General features: G+C 37.7%; 1 protein-coding gene across 4 annotated transcripts; it reads left to right on the forward strand.

Annotated features, from left to right (window-relative positions):
• The first annotated feature begins 6,765 nt into the window (after positions 1–6,765).
• LOC106072024 (uncharacterized) lies at positions 6,766–11,844 on the forward strand. Of its 4 annotated transcripts, none has more exons than XM_013232268.2 (5): positions 6,766–6,884; positions 8,029–8,117; positions 9,912–10,030; positions 10,281–10,303; positions 10,861–11,844. In XM_013232268.2, the coding sequence occupies exons 3-5, from the start codon at positions 9,969–9,971 to the stop codon at positions 11,487–11,489; spliced, it is 714 nt and encodes a 237-aa protein (XP_013087722.2). In that variant the 5' UTR covers positions 6,766–6,884; positions 8,029–8,117; positions 9,912–9,968; the 3' UTR covers positions 11,490–11,844. The 4 variants fall into 4 exon arrangements, 3 of the variants coding, with proteins under 3 accessions (XP_013087722.2, XP_013087725.2, XP_055898303.1); XM_013232271.2 differs by lacking the exon at positions 6,766–6,884 and adding an exon at positions 6,909–7,238; XM_056042328.1 differs by lacking the exon at positions 6,766–6,884 and adding an exon at positions 7,641–7,893.
• The last annotated feature ends 1,211 nt before the right edge of the window (positions 11,845–13,055 follow it).

Here is a 13,055-nt window from a genome sequence, read left to right on the forward strand (position 1 = left end):
TAGGAAGTACCATATATCAGCCAACGCCAACCTAGCTGATGACGTAGACTTCCGTGTTGCTCGTGCCAGGGCTGCTTTTGGCAGAGTTCAAGGACAAGTGTAGCAACGGAGAGGGCTCAGCGTATCTACTACGCTGAAATTCTACAGTGCTGTAGTTCCCCCGTCACTTCTATATGCATCAGAGTCCTGGACCTTATACTCCCGCTACATAAAAAACCAAACTCCTTCCACTTACGCTGTCTAAGGAGTATTCATAAAGTACGACCAACAACCAGATAAAAAAATCTTAAAGCTGTCCAAAATGAATAGTATCAATGCGTCAGTAAAAAGGTCCAAACTTCGTTTGGTGGGACATGTAGTCCGCATGCCAGACAATCTCCTCACCAAACGACTTCTGTACGGGGAGTTGTGTACAGGAAAGCGCTCCGAGTGGCGTCAATACAAGCGCTAAAAAGACACTCTTCAAGGAGTGTGACATCAACATTCACGGCTGGGCAGCATTAGCTCTCGATCGCTCCTCATGGCGAGAAGCTGTGAGTCTCGGAGTCTCGAGATATGAAACAAGAAGAGTGGCCAGCGTGAAAAAGCGCCGAACCAACAAGAAAGCTGAGAGAAGAAGCAGGCCTATCTGCAACTGAACTAATATACCCATGCCACGTGTGCGGTCGGCATTTTAAAGCGAGGATTGGACTTTACTGTCATCTTCGAGAAATGTGCACATCTTCGATCACGAAGGAAGAGCTTTACACCGGATGCACCAAAAAGGTTTTTATTTTTACAGTTTTTTTCTTCCGCCATGTTTAATAATCTCCAATAGAAAATCAATGGTTTTAATTAGTTCTAGATCTAATTAAAAGCGACAATTAACTTCTTTTATTAGTTCTTTTTCTAGATATAGGTTTTTAAAAAAAACGTATAACTTAATTGTTCTAATAAGTCACAGCGGGTTTGTTCGTATTAATTCTTGCTATAATCAAAAGGAGTCTTTATTTAATTTAGTATTGACAAAGATTTCTCATCCATTTTTTTCCTTATTGTCAGTCTGTTATTCATGAAAATGTTTTTCTTCAATAGCTGGAAAGGGATTAGTGTATAAGTAGCTATCCAGCTCTAGACCGCAACAGATGGAGAGAGACAGTGACCAAAAAAGCTATGCACAGTGAAAGTACATGGGTCTCAGCTCAGGAAGAAAAACGTACAATCCGAAAAACGGCCAGCTCCTCTACCACCGAAGCAAAAGCCACCTTAACCTGCGCTATCTGTGGACGGGAGTGTCTCTCCAAAATAGGGCTCCACAGCCACATGAGGAAGTGTGCTCTGAGATGAACCATACTCGTTCTACTACTAAAGGAGGCCAATAAGCTATCCATCTTTAGAAAGAAAAAAAAATTAGCAATAAGAAAACGTCCTTTTTAGATTCCGAAATGAAGGTGCGCACTGCCAGAAACCAGACTTAGAAGGTTGTTGATATTAGAAGAGAGGGAACGATTACCGCCCAAGTCTAGGGCCGATATGAAGAGACAGTTCAAAAGGCAGTTGTTGTTAAAATGTATTTGTGATGTCCTGTAAATAAACATCGTTGCCTCGTTGAGTCGCCTCCCTTAAGCTATTACATTATATCGAAATATTAAAGTAACTTGCAATTAAAGAGTGTGTAATATTTTTTTTTACTAGAAAACATCAAAAATGACTTTGCCAGTGTTGTTTGTGGCAAAATATGTAGGTCACTGCATGGTCTGTGCACGTTAAGTATGACAGTCTTTCAGTTTCATTGAACCAGCAATTTCAATGCATGAATTACTTAAAAATGTAAAATATTATCTTTAACGTGCATGTACATACAACAAGATCTAGCAGTATATGTCATTTTACTATACCGTAAGTAGAGAATGACTCTACGGTTGTAGAATATTCGTATTACACAAATAACAAACTAGTGTTTAAGAGGGAAGACATATTAGGAACTCCATTTATTACGTAAACACAAGCGGTGTTGCACTGACGCGCTAGTGTGCAAATGTACATATAATACCAATGTTACAGGCAAAGCGACATACCCTATTCCTAGATCTTTGAGATCTAACTAGCCTTTTGTGTATATATCCTCTAGCTATTGAACAACCTATTATTGAAGATGAGTCTTCTAGACCTTTTGACAAGAAAACTAAATGCAGTTATAAGTCAGAAAATCGATTTCAGATAATTAACTAAAGGCGGTAGGTCGTTGTGCTGGCCTCATGACACCCTGCTAGTTAACTGTTGTCCAAAGAAAAAGATTGCCTTAACATCGTCCGCCCTGTGAATTGCAACGTCTTAAAGGGAAACTTTACTTTACTTTACGCCAGAAAGCTAAGCTCCTAACCGCTCAGCCACCGCGCCCCTAGATAAATAACTTCTATAATTATATGTTTTCAAATTTTCTTTTATTTCTACATAATAATCTTAAACTCTTTCTCTCCGTAATTATTTACCACATTCTGGTGGAATCGACGCTGGTATCGTCAGTTCGGAGAGAAAGAGTTAAACCGTCCCGGACACCACTGAGAGGACTACAACGCTCCCACAGATCCACAGCAGGGTGTCATGTGGCCAGTACAACGACCAACCGCCTCTATTTCACCAACTAAAGTCAAGTACCCATTAAAATTGGATCAACTCGGGGGTGGGGGGGGGGGGGGGAATTGTTCTAAAAATCCCGAAATTCTAAATTCTAGTCTTCCCCAAGATTCGAACCCAGGACCCTAGGTTATGAAGTCAAGCGCTTAACCACTCAGACACAAAGTATAGGGTCTAAAAAGACTAAAAAGATATTTGAATTGAAATAAATATACTTAATGTTAAGAGTTAAGAGAGATTTAATAATATTTAGTCTTACAAGTAATCCAATGTGTCAGTACCCTAATATTAATTAAGTGTATTGTCATTAAGAGGGACATGGTCGTCACTTTCTTAAATCCGGCCCTGTTGCCTACTCCTAAAGCTTACTAATATGTTTAACTAATAACAGCACTAGATGTGATAACAATTATTATATGTATTACGTCATGCATAGATAGTGTTTTTACGGGAAAAACAGAAATAAACTTTCTAGAAAGTCTATCAGTCTCTTTTTTTTTTTACTAATTGAGTTTATGGCATAATAGGAATATAATAATAATAATAAAACCCTCCAAATCATGAAATTACATTTATTATAAAATCGGCAATATTGTTTCTTTCTAAATTTATTACCCTTGTTATTACTATTATCAACCTATGCATAATTCTTATCTTTTCTTATATAATACAAGTCAGAAACTATAGAAAAATATTGAGTACTAGCAGTACGATACAAGACAGAACATGGAAATTGATAGATGAGAGGAAAGAGGCCAAACGTAGACGAGATCAGAAAAATGAAACACAGGATCGCAGCCTAGCGGAAGAAACCTATAGGGAAGCAGATCTGAAAGTAAAGAGAAGCTGTCGGCAAGATAAACGGGACTGGATTGAGCAGAAGGGACAAGAGGCACAAGCAGCTGCAAAGCAGAAATGACACAAAAACCCTCCATCGTATTGTCCGAGATCTCACTGGAGCAAAGAGTGGACATGGGGCACCAATAAAAGACAAGCAAGGCAAAACTTTGTTATCGAAAGAAGAACAGGATGCAAGATGGGTAGAGCACTTTAAAGAGACCCTTAACCAACTGTCGCCAGACCTAACTTACATATTCAAGGACCCCTCTCCAGACAATGATCTCAAGGTCAAGACAGACCCAATAACTGCTGAGGAGGTTACCATGGCCATTGCATTGCTAAAGAATAACAAAGCACCAGGACTAGACATGATATCAGCAGAAATGCTAAAATATGGGGGACAGTGCATTATTAACAGAATGACTGATCTCTTAAATCTCTGTTGGCGAACTTCAAAAGTCCCAGAGGACTGGCAAAAGGGAGTGATTGTAAAGCTTCCAAAAAAGGGCAACTTGGCAGACTGCAACAACTGGAGGGGCATTACTCTCCTCTCTGTCCCAGGCAAAGTTTTCAGCACCGTTTTGTTGAGACGGCTTCAACAGTCTGTAGATGAAAGGCTCAGAGAAGAACAAGCAGGTTTCCGAAGAGGCAGATCATGTACAGAGCAGATTTTCGTTTTACGAAATATCATAGAACAAAGTCTTGAGTACCAACAACGGCTAACGATCAGTTTCGAGGACTTCAAAAAAGCGTTTGATAGTGTCCACCGAGAATCACTATGGAAAATAGTTAGAGAATATGGTATACCAGAAAAATTCGTCCAGATCCTACGACACCTTTACAGTCAGTCTAGTTGCTGCATTAAAACAGAAGAGGGAACAACAGAGTTTTTTTACAATCGAGACAGGTGTGAGACAGGGGTGCATCTTATCTCCCTTCCTTTTCCTCCTAGCCATCGACTACATAATGAGGAGAGCAATGAACCAGACTGCCTTTGGTATTCCATGGCATGAACAACTCCGATTGACGGACTTGGACTTTGCTGATGATGTTGCACTACTCGAGGCTACAAATAAATGCATTCAAGAAATGACGGAGAGCCTAGACAGAGAGGCACCCAAAATTGGCCTCCGCATAAACTTAGATAAGACTAAAATTATGCGAGTGGGATATAAGGCAAAGGGTGTCCCCGTCAGACTTGGCGAGTCAAAGCTTGAAGAGCTGGACAAGTTCACGTACCTTGGCAGCATCATAACAAATGATGGAGATGCTTACCATGATGTAGCGTGCCGAATAGGAAAGGCAGGGAGCATTTTCCAAAGGCTGCAGCCTATTTGGACTAGCCAAGCCATTGGACTAGAGACAAAAATACACCTTCTCAACACAATAGTCATTCCAACTGCTACATATGCATGTGAGACGTGGAAGTCATCTGTCAAAATTGAGAAAAGACTAAATGTGGCTCAACAGAGATGGCTGAGACGGATTTTGGGAGTCAGTTACACAGACCGGATCTCAAACAAGGAAATCCTTTGCCGAATTGGGAGTCGAACACTTAGTGAGGTTGTGACTGAGCGTCGCATGAGGTTTGCGGGACATGTTCTACGTCAAAATGAATTACGCACACCAAGAGTTGCGATAACATGGAAGCCAAAACGAGGAAAGCGCAAACAGGGACGTCCTCGTATTACCTGGCGACACACCTTCATGGAGGACCTCAGAACAGTGGACACCAGATGGGAGGAGGCTTCAGACATTGCCAGTGACAGATCATTATGGAGACAGCTTGCCGCCCAATGCGCCGAACGGCGCGGGAGGACCTAAGTCTAAGTCTAAGTAAGACTAGCAGTACGAACCGGCTACGCCCGCTGATTTGTTCCTTGGATTTTTTTATTGTTTATTTTGGCCGTAACACCCCCTTCTTCTTTTTTTTTATTTGAATTTCAATAAACGGGCCACATTTTAACGATCAACCTAATAAACTATTTGAGTTCATGGATTAGTGTCTCTCTAACAATGACATTTCACGTTCCTCTCTTTTTCCTGAACACATCCTTTCTTTTCATTTTTTTTTATTTTAATAAACGGGCCTGATTTGAAAGATTATAATGCGCCCCCGACACACACATGCACTCATATTTTGGGACCTGTTAATTCTAGCAGCACTTTCACTTATCGCCCCCCCCCCCCCCCAAACCCGAAACAAAAATAAAAAGTTAGTCCTTCGTACATTCTAGGACTTTTCTTCGGCTTCTCAATTCAATATATATATATATATATATATATATATATATAAGGACCGTGACCGTCCCCCCCCCCCCGGGCCCATTTTTTTTTCGGTATTAGACACAGAATACATTTCTTCATAACATCAGTTTCATGCCTAGAGAGAAAAATATGCATCTTCCGAAGGCCTCAATGGAAAGCCACATTCCTTCTTCCCTGTCTACATTTAGTTATCTATTTTGTTCTCTAAATAAAAAGAAATATCAATTTGGTTTTATTTATTGTAATAGTTTATCTCACCCCTTTTCAATGTAATAATACTAAGGCTTGTCTTCGAGACCAAAGATAGAGGCACATTTCTTATTCCATACGCTAGAACAAATCCGTGCAAGTGCTTCTTCTTCCCTTGTGCCAATAGAGAATGGAATGGGTTGCTTGAATCAGCCAGGAAAACCAACGACTTAGCAGAGTTTAAGACATTGATTAACATGCATGATTGACATATGAAATGCGTATGACGTAATTGTCTTTTTAAAAAGTAACGTCTGTAATATATAAGATAAAGATTATTATTATTATATAGCGCTACTTTCATGCTTATAGCATGCTCAGAACGCTTTGGTCCAACCTCATTTGTTGACCAGGTGGGTGGGGGGTATCTAGGAGTTGGTTTTCCGTACTGCCTTTAGGCGCTCATTAAACACAACTCTGCCCGAGTCGGGTGTCGAACCTCGAGCCCCCTTCTAGGTAGCCAAGACACGACAAGTTAGCCTCTCGACCACGCTTTCCACAATAAGATAAGATAAGGAATGAAGTAGCTCCACTGACTAAATTATAAAGATAAATTTATACCTTGCACTCTCTCTCTCTCTCTCTCTCTCTCTCTCTCTCTCTCTCACTCTCTCTTTCTCTCTCTCTCTTTTCCTGTCTCTCGAAAAAAAAAAAAGACTCTAGATCTCTTTTATTAATGCTATCAGGATTGGTTTTGTTATTATTATTTAGTGGAAGTGGAAATGATGTAAAGCAAGTTTAAAAAGTTCATTTAAGAGAAAAGAAATAATATACAGGAAGTCCTATGTTCGTGTGTAGAGACGAAATTGAGATGACTGCTAGTGAACGCGCAATTATGACGACATTAATTGAAAGCGAGGCTGTAGATTAGATAAAGACAGACGGACAGTTGAGGCTGGGCTTTCATAGAGGTAACATCGTTTATTATAGTGACTGAGACTAGACGTCTGTATTAAACAGTTATATTTCTACATACACCTGCTGATTTATTTTATTATGGAGTGTTGTTTTGATCTGTGGCCACGAACTCACACGTAATACTTCGCGTACATCAAAACACAATCTATCTACTGATCAGTACAAATTGTACTATATTAAACCTTTCTACGGTGATATTTTTAAAAGACTTGATATGGAGACTGCGGTCTTTTGGGGAAATACCGAAAATATAATATAAAGGTTTGATAGAAAGCTTGCGGTTTTTCACGAATAACGGCCCAAGGTTGCGATTCTGTCAAAAACCGTTCTTAGTGAGCATCTAGGAGGTAAAAGGAATATAGCTTATAGTTGGTTGTTTTTTTTATATAGCGCTACTTTCATGCTTATAGCATGCTCAGAGCGCTTTTGGTCCAATCTCATTTGTGGACCAGTGGGGGGAAGGGGGTATCTAGGAGTTGGTTTTCCGTGCTGCCTTTATTCGCTCAGTAAACACAACTCTGCCCGAGTCTGGTGTCGAACCTAGAGCCTATTCTAGGTAGCCAAGCCAAGCCACGTTCAAGCGCACTTGGCCTCTCGACCACGCAAAATTTCATGCAGACACGTACGGCAGTTGATGAGATCTTGTGATCAATCAGTGGTATTTGATAAATATAGATTTTACGTATCTGTATAAAAGATAAAGGGAGAGAGAAGGCGTAAATAAATTACAGAAAATAAAAGATGCATGTACAAAATTGGTTATAACGTTACCGATATTAATAGCTATATTAATTGTTAGACGAACAATAGATCAAGGAGATCATGTGGGCCTACTGTATATAATCAGCTCGTGGTGTATATATATTCAATTCATGTATTTAATTTATATATATTCTTTTGAAACAATTCGGAAAAAAATGTAAAAGATAATAATAATATAAGAGATTGTTATGGTAACCAGAGGCTGGAGTTTAGAGACAAATCGTAGAAGTACTGTAGAAGGTAGTTTCATAGTTTGTTGTATATTAAATAGTTCATCATTTGATGGCGTTGTTGATTCTGTTTGCTTTCATTGATAAAGGAACTAAAATAAATGTTGTTTCTCTTCAACGGTACCTAAATATTACATTTCCTCAGTTTCAAGAATAATGTATGTCCTAGACAGTATTGCTTTCACTGCACAAGTAACAAGAGTCAGCCTTAATCCCAAACACGGGCTTAGAGGGGTAAGCATTCCAAATTTATCACATCCGATTTCTTAGAGTGAATTTTAAACGAAAATGTAATTTAAAAAATCTAATTTTATTTTGTTATGTCATGTCCATAGACATAAATAAATATAGACTGGCCGATTAAAGAGTTTTATGAAACGATAATTTGTGACTTGCAATTTTGTGTAGGCCTACTTTATTATACAGCATTTATGAGCAGTATAAAAGTTAAGTATTCATCTCATCTATTTCAGCCATAACCTATATAAGTATTACAATAGTTTTGTTTAATCTCTGAGAATGAAGATCAAGCAACTTTTCGTTATTCGGAAATCCGAATACAATAGATTTACATGTTTTCAAGTTACATGAAGCTACTTCCTTTTTCCAGTCTATATTTATTGATGTCTATGGTCATGTCTTAATGCTTATTTTTATTATTTTTTAAAACTGCTTTTGTATAGCGCAATGTTGATCCGCCGTGTACTACAGTTCAATCTCTTTTATTTTGTATAGCGCAATGTTCATCCGCCGTGTACTATAGTTCAATCTCTTTTATTTTGTATAGCGCAATGTTCATTCACCGTGTATTACAGTTCAATCTCTTTTATTTTGTATAGCGCAATGTTCATCCGCCGTGTACTATAGTTCAATCTCTTTTATTGACTAGTTCGGGAAGGGTGTATTTGGGAGAAGGCTTCCATGAAGCCTTTAGGCGCTCAGGAAACACAACTCATCTTGATTTGGTATTCGAACTCAAGCCCCCTTGATAGGTAGCCAAGCTGTCTTTGCCACTTAGCCACACATCCCGTTATAACCTAAAAATTCCAATATATAAAATTAATTATGGTCTACAGCTGTAGCTAGTATTGCTACTAGATGGCTGCTTCTAACTGAATCGATCGTTTTTGGCATACTCAACTCAATTAAAAGTCATTGATATGCAAACAAATTTTAATGCCCTCAGAAACAAAAGAGTTCTCTGCTCGTGTTTGAGATATATCATAAGAGACCAATAATATCATAAGAGACCAATAATATCGTAACTAATTAACATACTGACAGATGGGGAGAGTTGCAGAATTAGTTAACTCCATTCCCCTTTACTCGACCAACGGACACCACTCCCGGAAGTGTATGAAAATAGATTTTGGGAATAGTTCGTACAATTAATTAGTTGAATTATACATTGAATATTTTCTCACGAGCGTCTCTGGACATGCAGTGGAGATCCAAAAAAAGAGCCCTTGCCGAAGACAAGCGCAGACAAAGAAAACTTAAATAGACCCCCGGCGGACAACAACTTTGTTTGCATCGGGGGGGGGGGGGATAAGTTGATCTCAAACGGTTTTTTTGGCCATGTGAAATACTGCACTCAGGAATAAAAAAAAACCCTCATTACTATTATCCTGGACGCTAATTAAAGCAATTGTCCTCCATCCGGCGGAATAAAGCCAGCGCAAACGGCGTTGTCTGAGGAAGACCCGTTCGAGCAAGTATCTCAGTGTTACACACTTTTTTTTTTATCATTTGATTTTCAAGATACTCTGGAGGCAGCGCAAATGAAACAAATGTAGTTTTTTTTTTTTTTCAGGCTTAGCGTAAGTAGTACAATAGCGTGCTCAAAACACATAGGCCTACCTTGTAGACCTCCATTGTTATCATTGTATTGAACTTTCGGTTTTCCCAAAACTCTTGGTCTAAGTCTTGCGAAGGTTGGCCCAGCTTTCCCTTTGCGTTGTTATCTCCTCTTCTTAAGACATGTCATTTTGAAGTGAAACAAATGGAGTTCTCTCTCTTTACTCTTAGTTATGTTGCTTTTGCAAAAAGAAATAGTGCCTGAAACGAGGTACCAGAAGGACCATTATGATAACAGCAAGTCATTCAGTAAACTATGATTCCTTTACAGGATACATAAAGAATTCAAGGTAAACTAACCTAATGTGTATTATAGCTGAAGCGTTAGTATTTATAAATATGAGCATTTTAATTCAAAATGACCGTAAAACGTTCTAAAACGTACATTATAGTCTATGTTTAAAGCATATTGCCATTTTTTTCTGTGTTGAAAATGTAGTCATAGTATAGGAAAGAAACTATATAGACAACTTTTTGCAGTACAGTTATAAAATAGCTATAGTTCTGCATTATGTTATTAACTGTTTAAATTTACTTTAGTAACCAGACCATGAACAAAAGAGGTGAGTTTCTTCTGCGTTTTTTTCAAACAAATCCATAATGATATATAATCTCGCGTGACCTGAATATAAATAAATAAATGTCATTTTTTGGGGACATGTAATCAAAATTTCAGAAATACTTGTTTTTTTAATAATGGATTTAAATGTTTGAAATAAACTTTAAACAAAAGCAAAATAAGCTTATTGGCAAAAGATTTTTTTTTTACTTTTTAATAAATATTTTAACAAATCACTTTTTTTTCCAATTCGTAAATTAAATGTATGAAAAAAAAAAAGAAAAAAAAATAGATTTTTCATATTAATTAGAATTATATCTACCGTTAATTAATTATGATATTTCTAGTGGTGAGTATATTCGAAAATAATTGAACTATATCATCCCAATTTTTAATTCAATGCTTATTTTCATTATAATATTTCTGTGGTGTTTTTTTTTTCTAATAAAAATACAATATGTTTGGTTTTTATTTCATCAAATTTAAATTATGAAGCCTTAAGCGACCTTAAATAAATCGTGGGAATGATTTTTATCAATAAAATTCTGTATATCTTTCTAGGGCGACTCAAATACCTGACAACAAAATGTGAGATTGATTTACAAAAACATGAAAGGCAATGTCCTAAAAACCCTGGCCACACACAGTTTATACCTGCTTATACCTTTTGCTTAGAAAATCTACCAGAAGATTACAGAGATGTTGATTTGTATGAATACATCAAATCTGCAGCTTACCTGACTGTTAGAATAGGAGCCCCTGTGACAACGAATAAACCTATACATTGTCTAAACAGCGAGGTTTCTTATGAGCTCTTCACAGAAGAAAATCTGGATTATTTGACAGGAAGTGGAATGATCGTTGGGATTGAGAAGCAGACTTGTAGATCATGCCCTTGCAAAAAATGTAGTTCTTCAAAGCAACCAAGTCCAAATTGGTGGAGGCTATACGTGCTTACAGCAGCCCATGTTATCTGTGACGAGAACGCAGCAAGCTACACAACCTTAAGGTTGTTTTTCGATCAACCAATTAGTCCAAAAGAAATTCTAAATGATGTGCAAGTTTATAGAAAAGACTTGCATTACGACTTGTGTGAACTGTGCTGTTTGACATGTGACTCTCGGCTAGCCAATAATCTTGAAGGGATGATCACAAAATATAAAAAATATGCAAATGAGATTCTACGATAAAGACTTGAAACACTTTTGTTTCATAGTCTCTCACCCTCACGGATATTCAAAACAAATTAGCATTGGCTCGTGGGAGCAGACACACAGGCTGGGGAAATACGATCACCAGTATATCTACAATACGTGCACCTGCCCTGGAAGTAGTGGCGCCGTTGTCCATTGTGTGGGCCACAACTGGAGGTGGAATGTCCATTGCGGTGTACTCAATTCAGGACGAAACATTAGCAGCATTGGCCCTGTCCTAGAGCCATAAACATGCAGAGTGATGATCTATATTCTTTTTAATTAAAGTTGAATGCTTTTATCTTTCATTACGTGCACTATTATTACTGTCATTAAAATAATGTACACTTCACTACTTCTTTGTTCTTCCTCATAAAAAAGTAAAAAATTAAAAGTTCCCCTTTTCAGACCTTATGGTCTCTAGTTCTTCCTCATGAAAAAGTAAAAGTTCCCCTTTCAGAATTTGTGGTCTCTAGTTCTTCCTCATGAAAAAGTAAAAGTTCCCCTTTCAGACCTTGTGGTCTCTAGTTCTTCCTCATGAAAAAGTAAAAGTTCCCCTTTCAGACTTTGTGGTCTCTAGTTCTTCCTCATGAAAAAGTAAAAAAGTAAAAGTTCCCCTTTCAGACCTTATGGTCTCTAGTTCTTCCTCATGAAAAAGTAAAAAAAGTAAAAGTTCCCCTTTCAGACCTTGTGGTCTCTAGTTCTTCCTCATGAAAAAGTAAAAAGTAAAAGTTCCCCTTTCAGACCTTGTGGTCTCTAGTTCTTCCTCATGAAAAGTAAAAAAGTAAAAGTTCCCCTTTCAGACCTTGTGGTCTCTAGTTCTTCCTCATGAAAAAGTAAAAAAGTAAAAGTTCCCCTTTCAGACCTTATGGTCTCTAGTTCTTCCTCATGAAAAAGTAAAAGTTCCCCTTTCAGACCTTATGGTCTCTAGTTCTTCCTCATAAAAAAGTAAAAGTTCCCCTTTCAGACTTTGTGGTCTCTAGTTCTTCCTCATGAAAAAGTAAAAAGTAAAAGTTCCCCTTTCAGACCTTGTGGTCTCTAGTTCTTCCTCATGAAAAGTAAAAAGTAAAAGTTCCCCTTTCAGACCTTGTGGTCTCTAGTTCTTCCTCATAAAAAAAGTAAAAGTTCCCCTTTCAGACCTTGTGGTCTATAGTTCTTCCTCATAAAAAAAGTAAAAAGTAAAAGTTCCCCTTTCAGACCTTATTAGTTCTTCCTCATAAAAAAGTAAAAAGTAAAAGTTCCCCTTTCAGACCTTATGGTCTCTAGTTCTTCCTCATGCCTTTAAAATAATTTTTGAGGGTGGGGGGGTCAAAAGATCTAGTTTTGACCTGCTAACTGTCAGGTTTAGGAATTATTTGTGTTGTTAACTAGCTGTACACAATTAAGGTCCCGGGGTTCAACCTGACAAGAACATCATTCACACACAGTCGTACATAGAGTAATCAACTATGTGGATAGTTTAAATAACAAAAAAAAATGAATACTGATATATGTATATGTACAATTGGAATGAAAAAAAAAAGATGAATAGATAATAGATATATATAAAATATAGATAGATAG

This window comes from Biomphalaria glabrata, chromosome 9 (genome assembly GCF_947242115.1).
Source record: "Biomphalaria glabrata chromosome 9, xgBioGlab47.1, whole genome shotgun sequence".
Lineage (NCBI taxonomy): Eukaryota > Metazoa > Mollusca > Gastropoda > Planorbidae > Biomphalaria > Biomphalaria glabrata.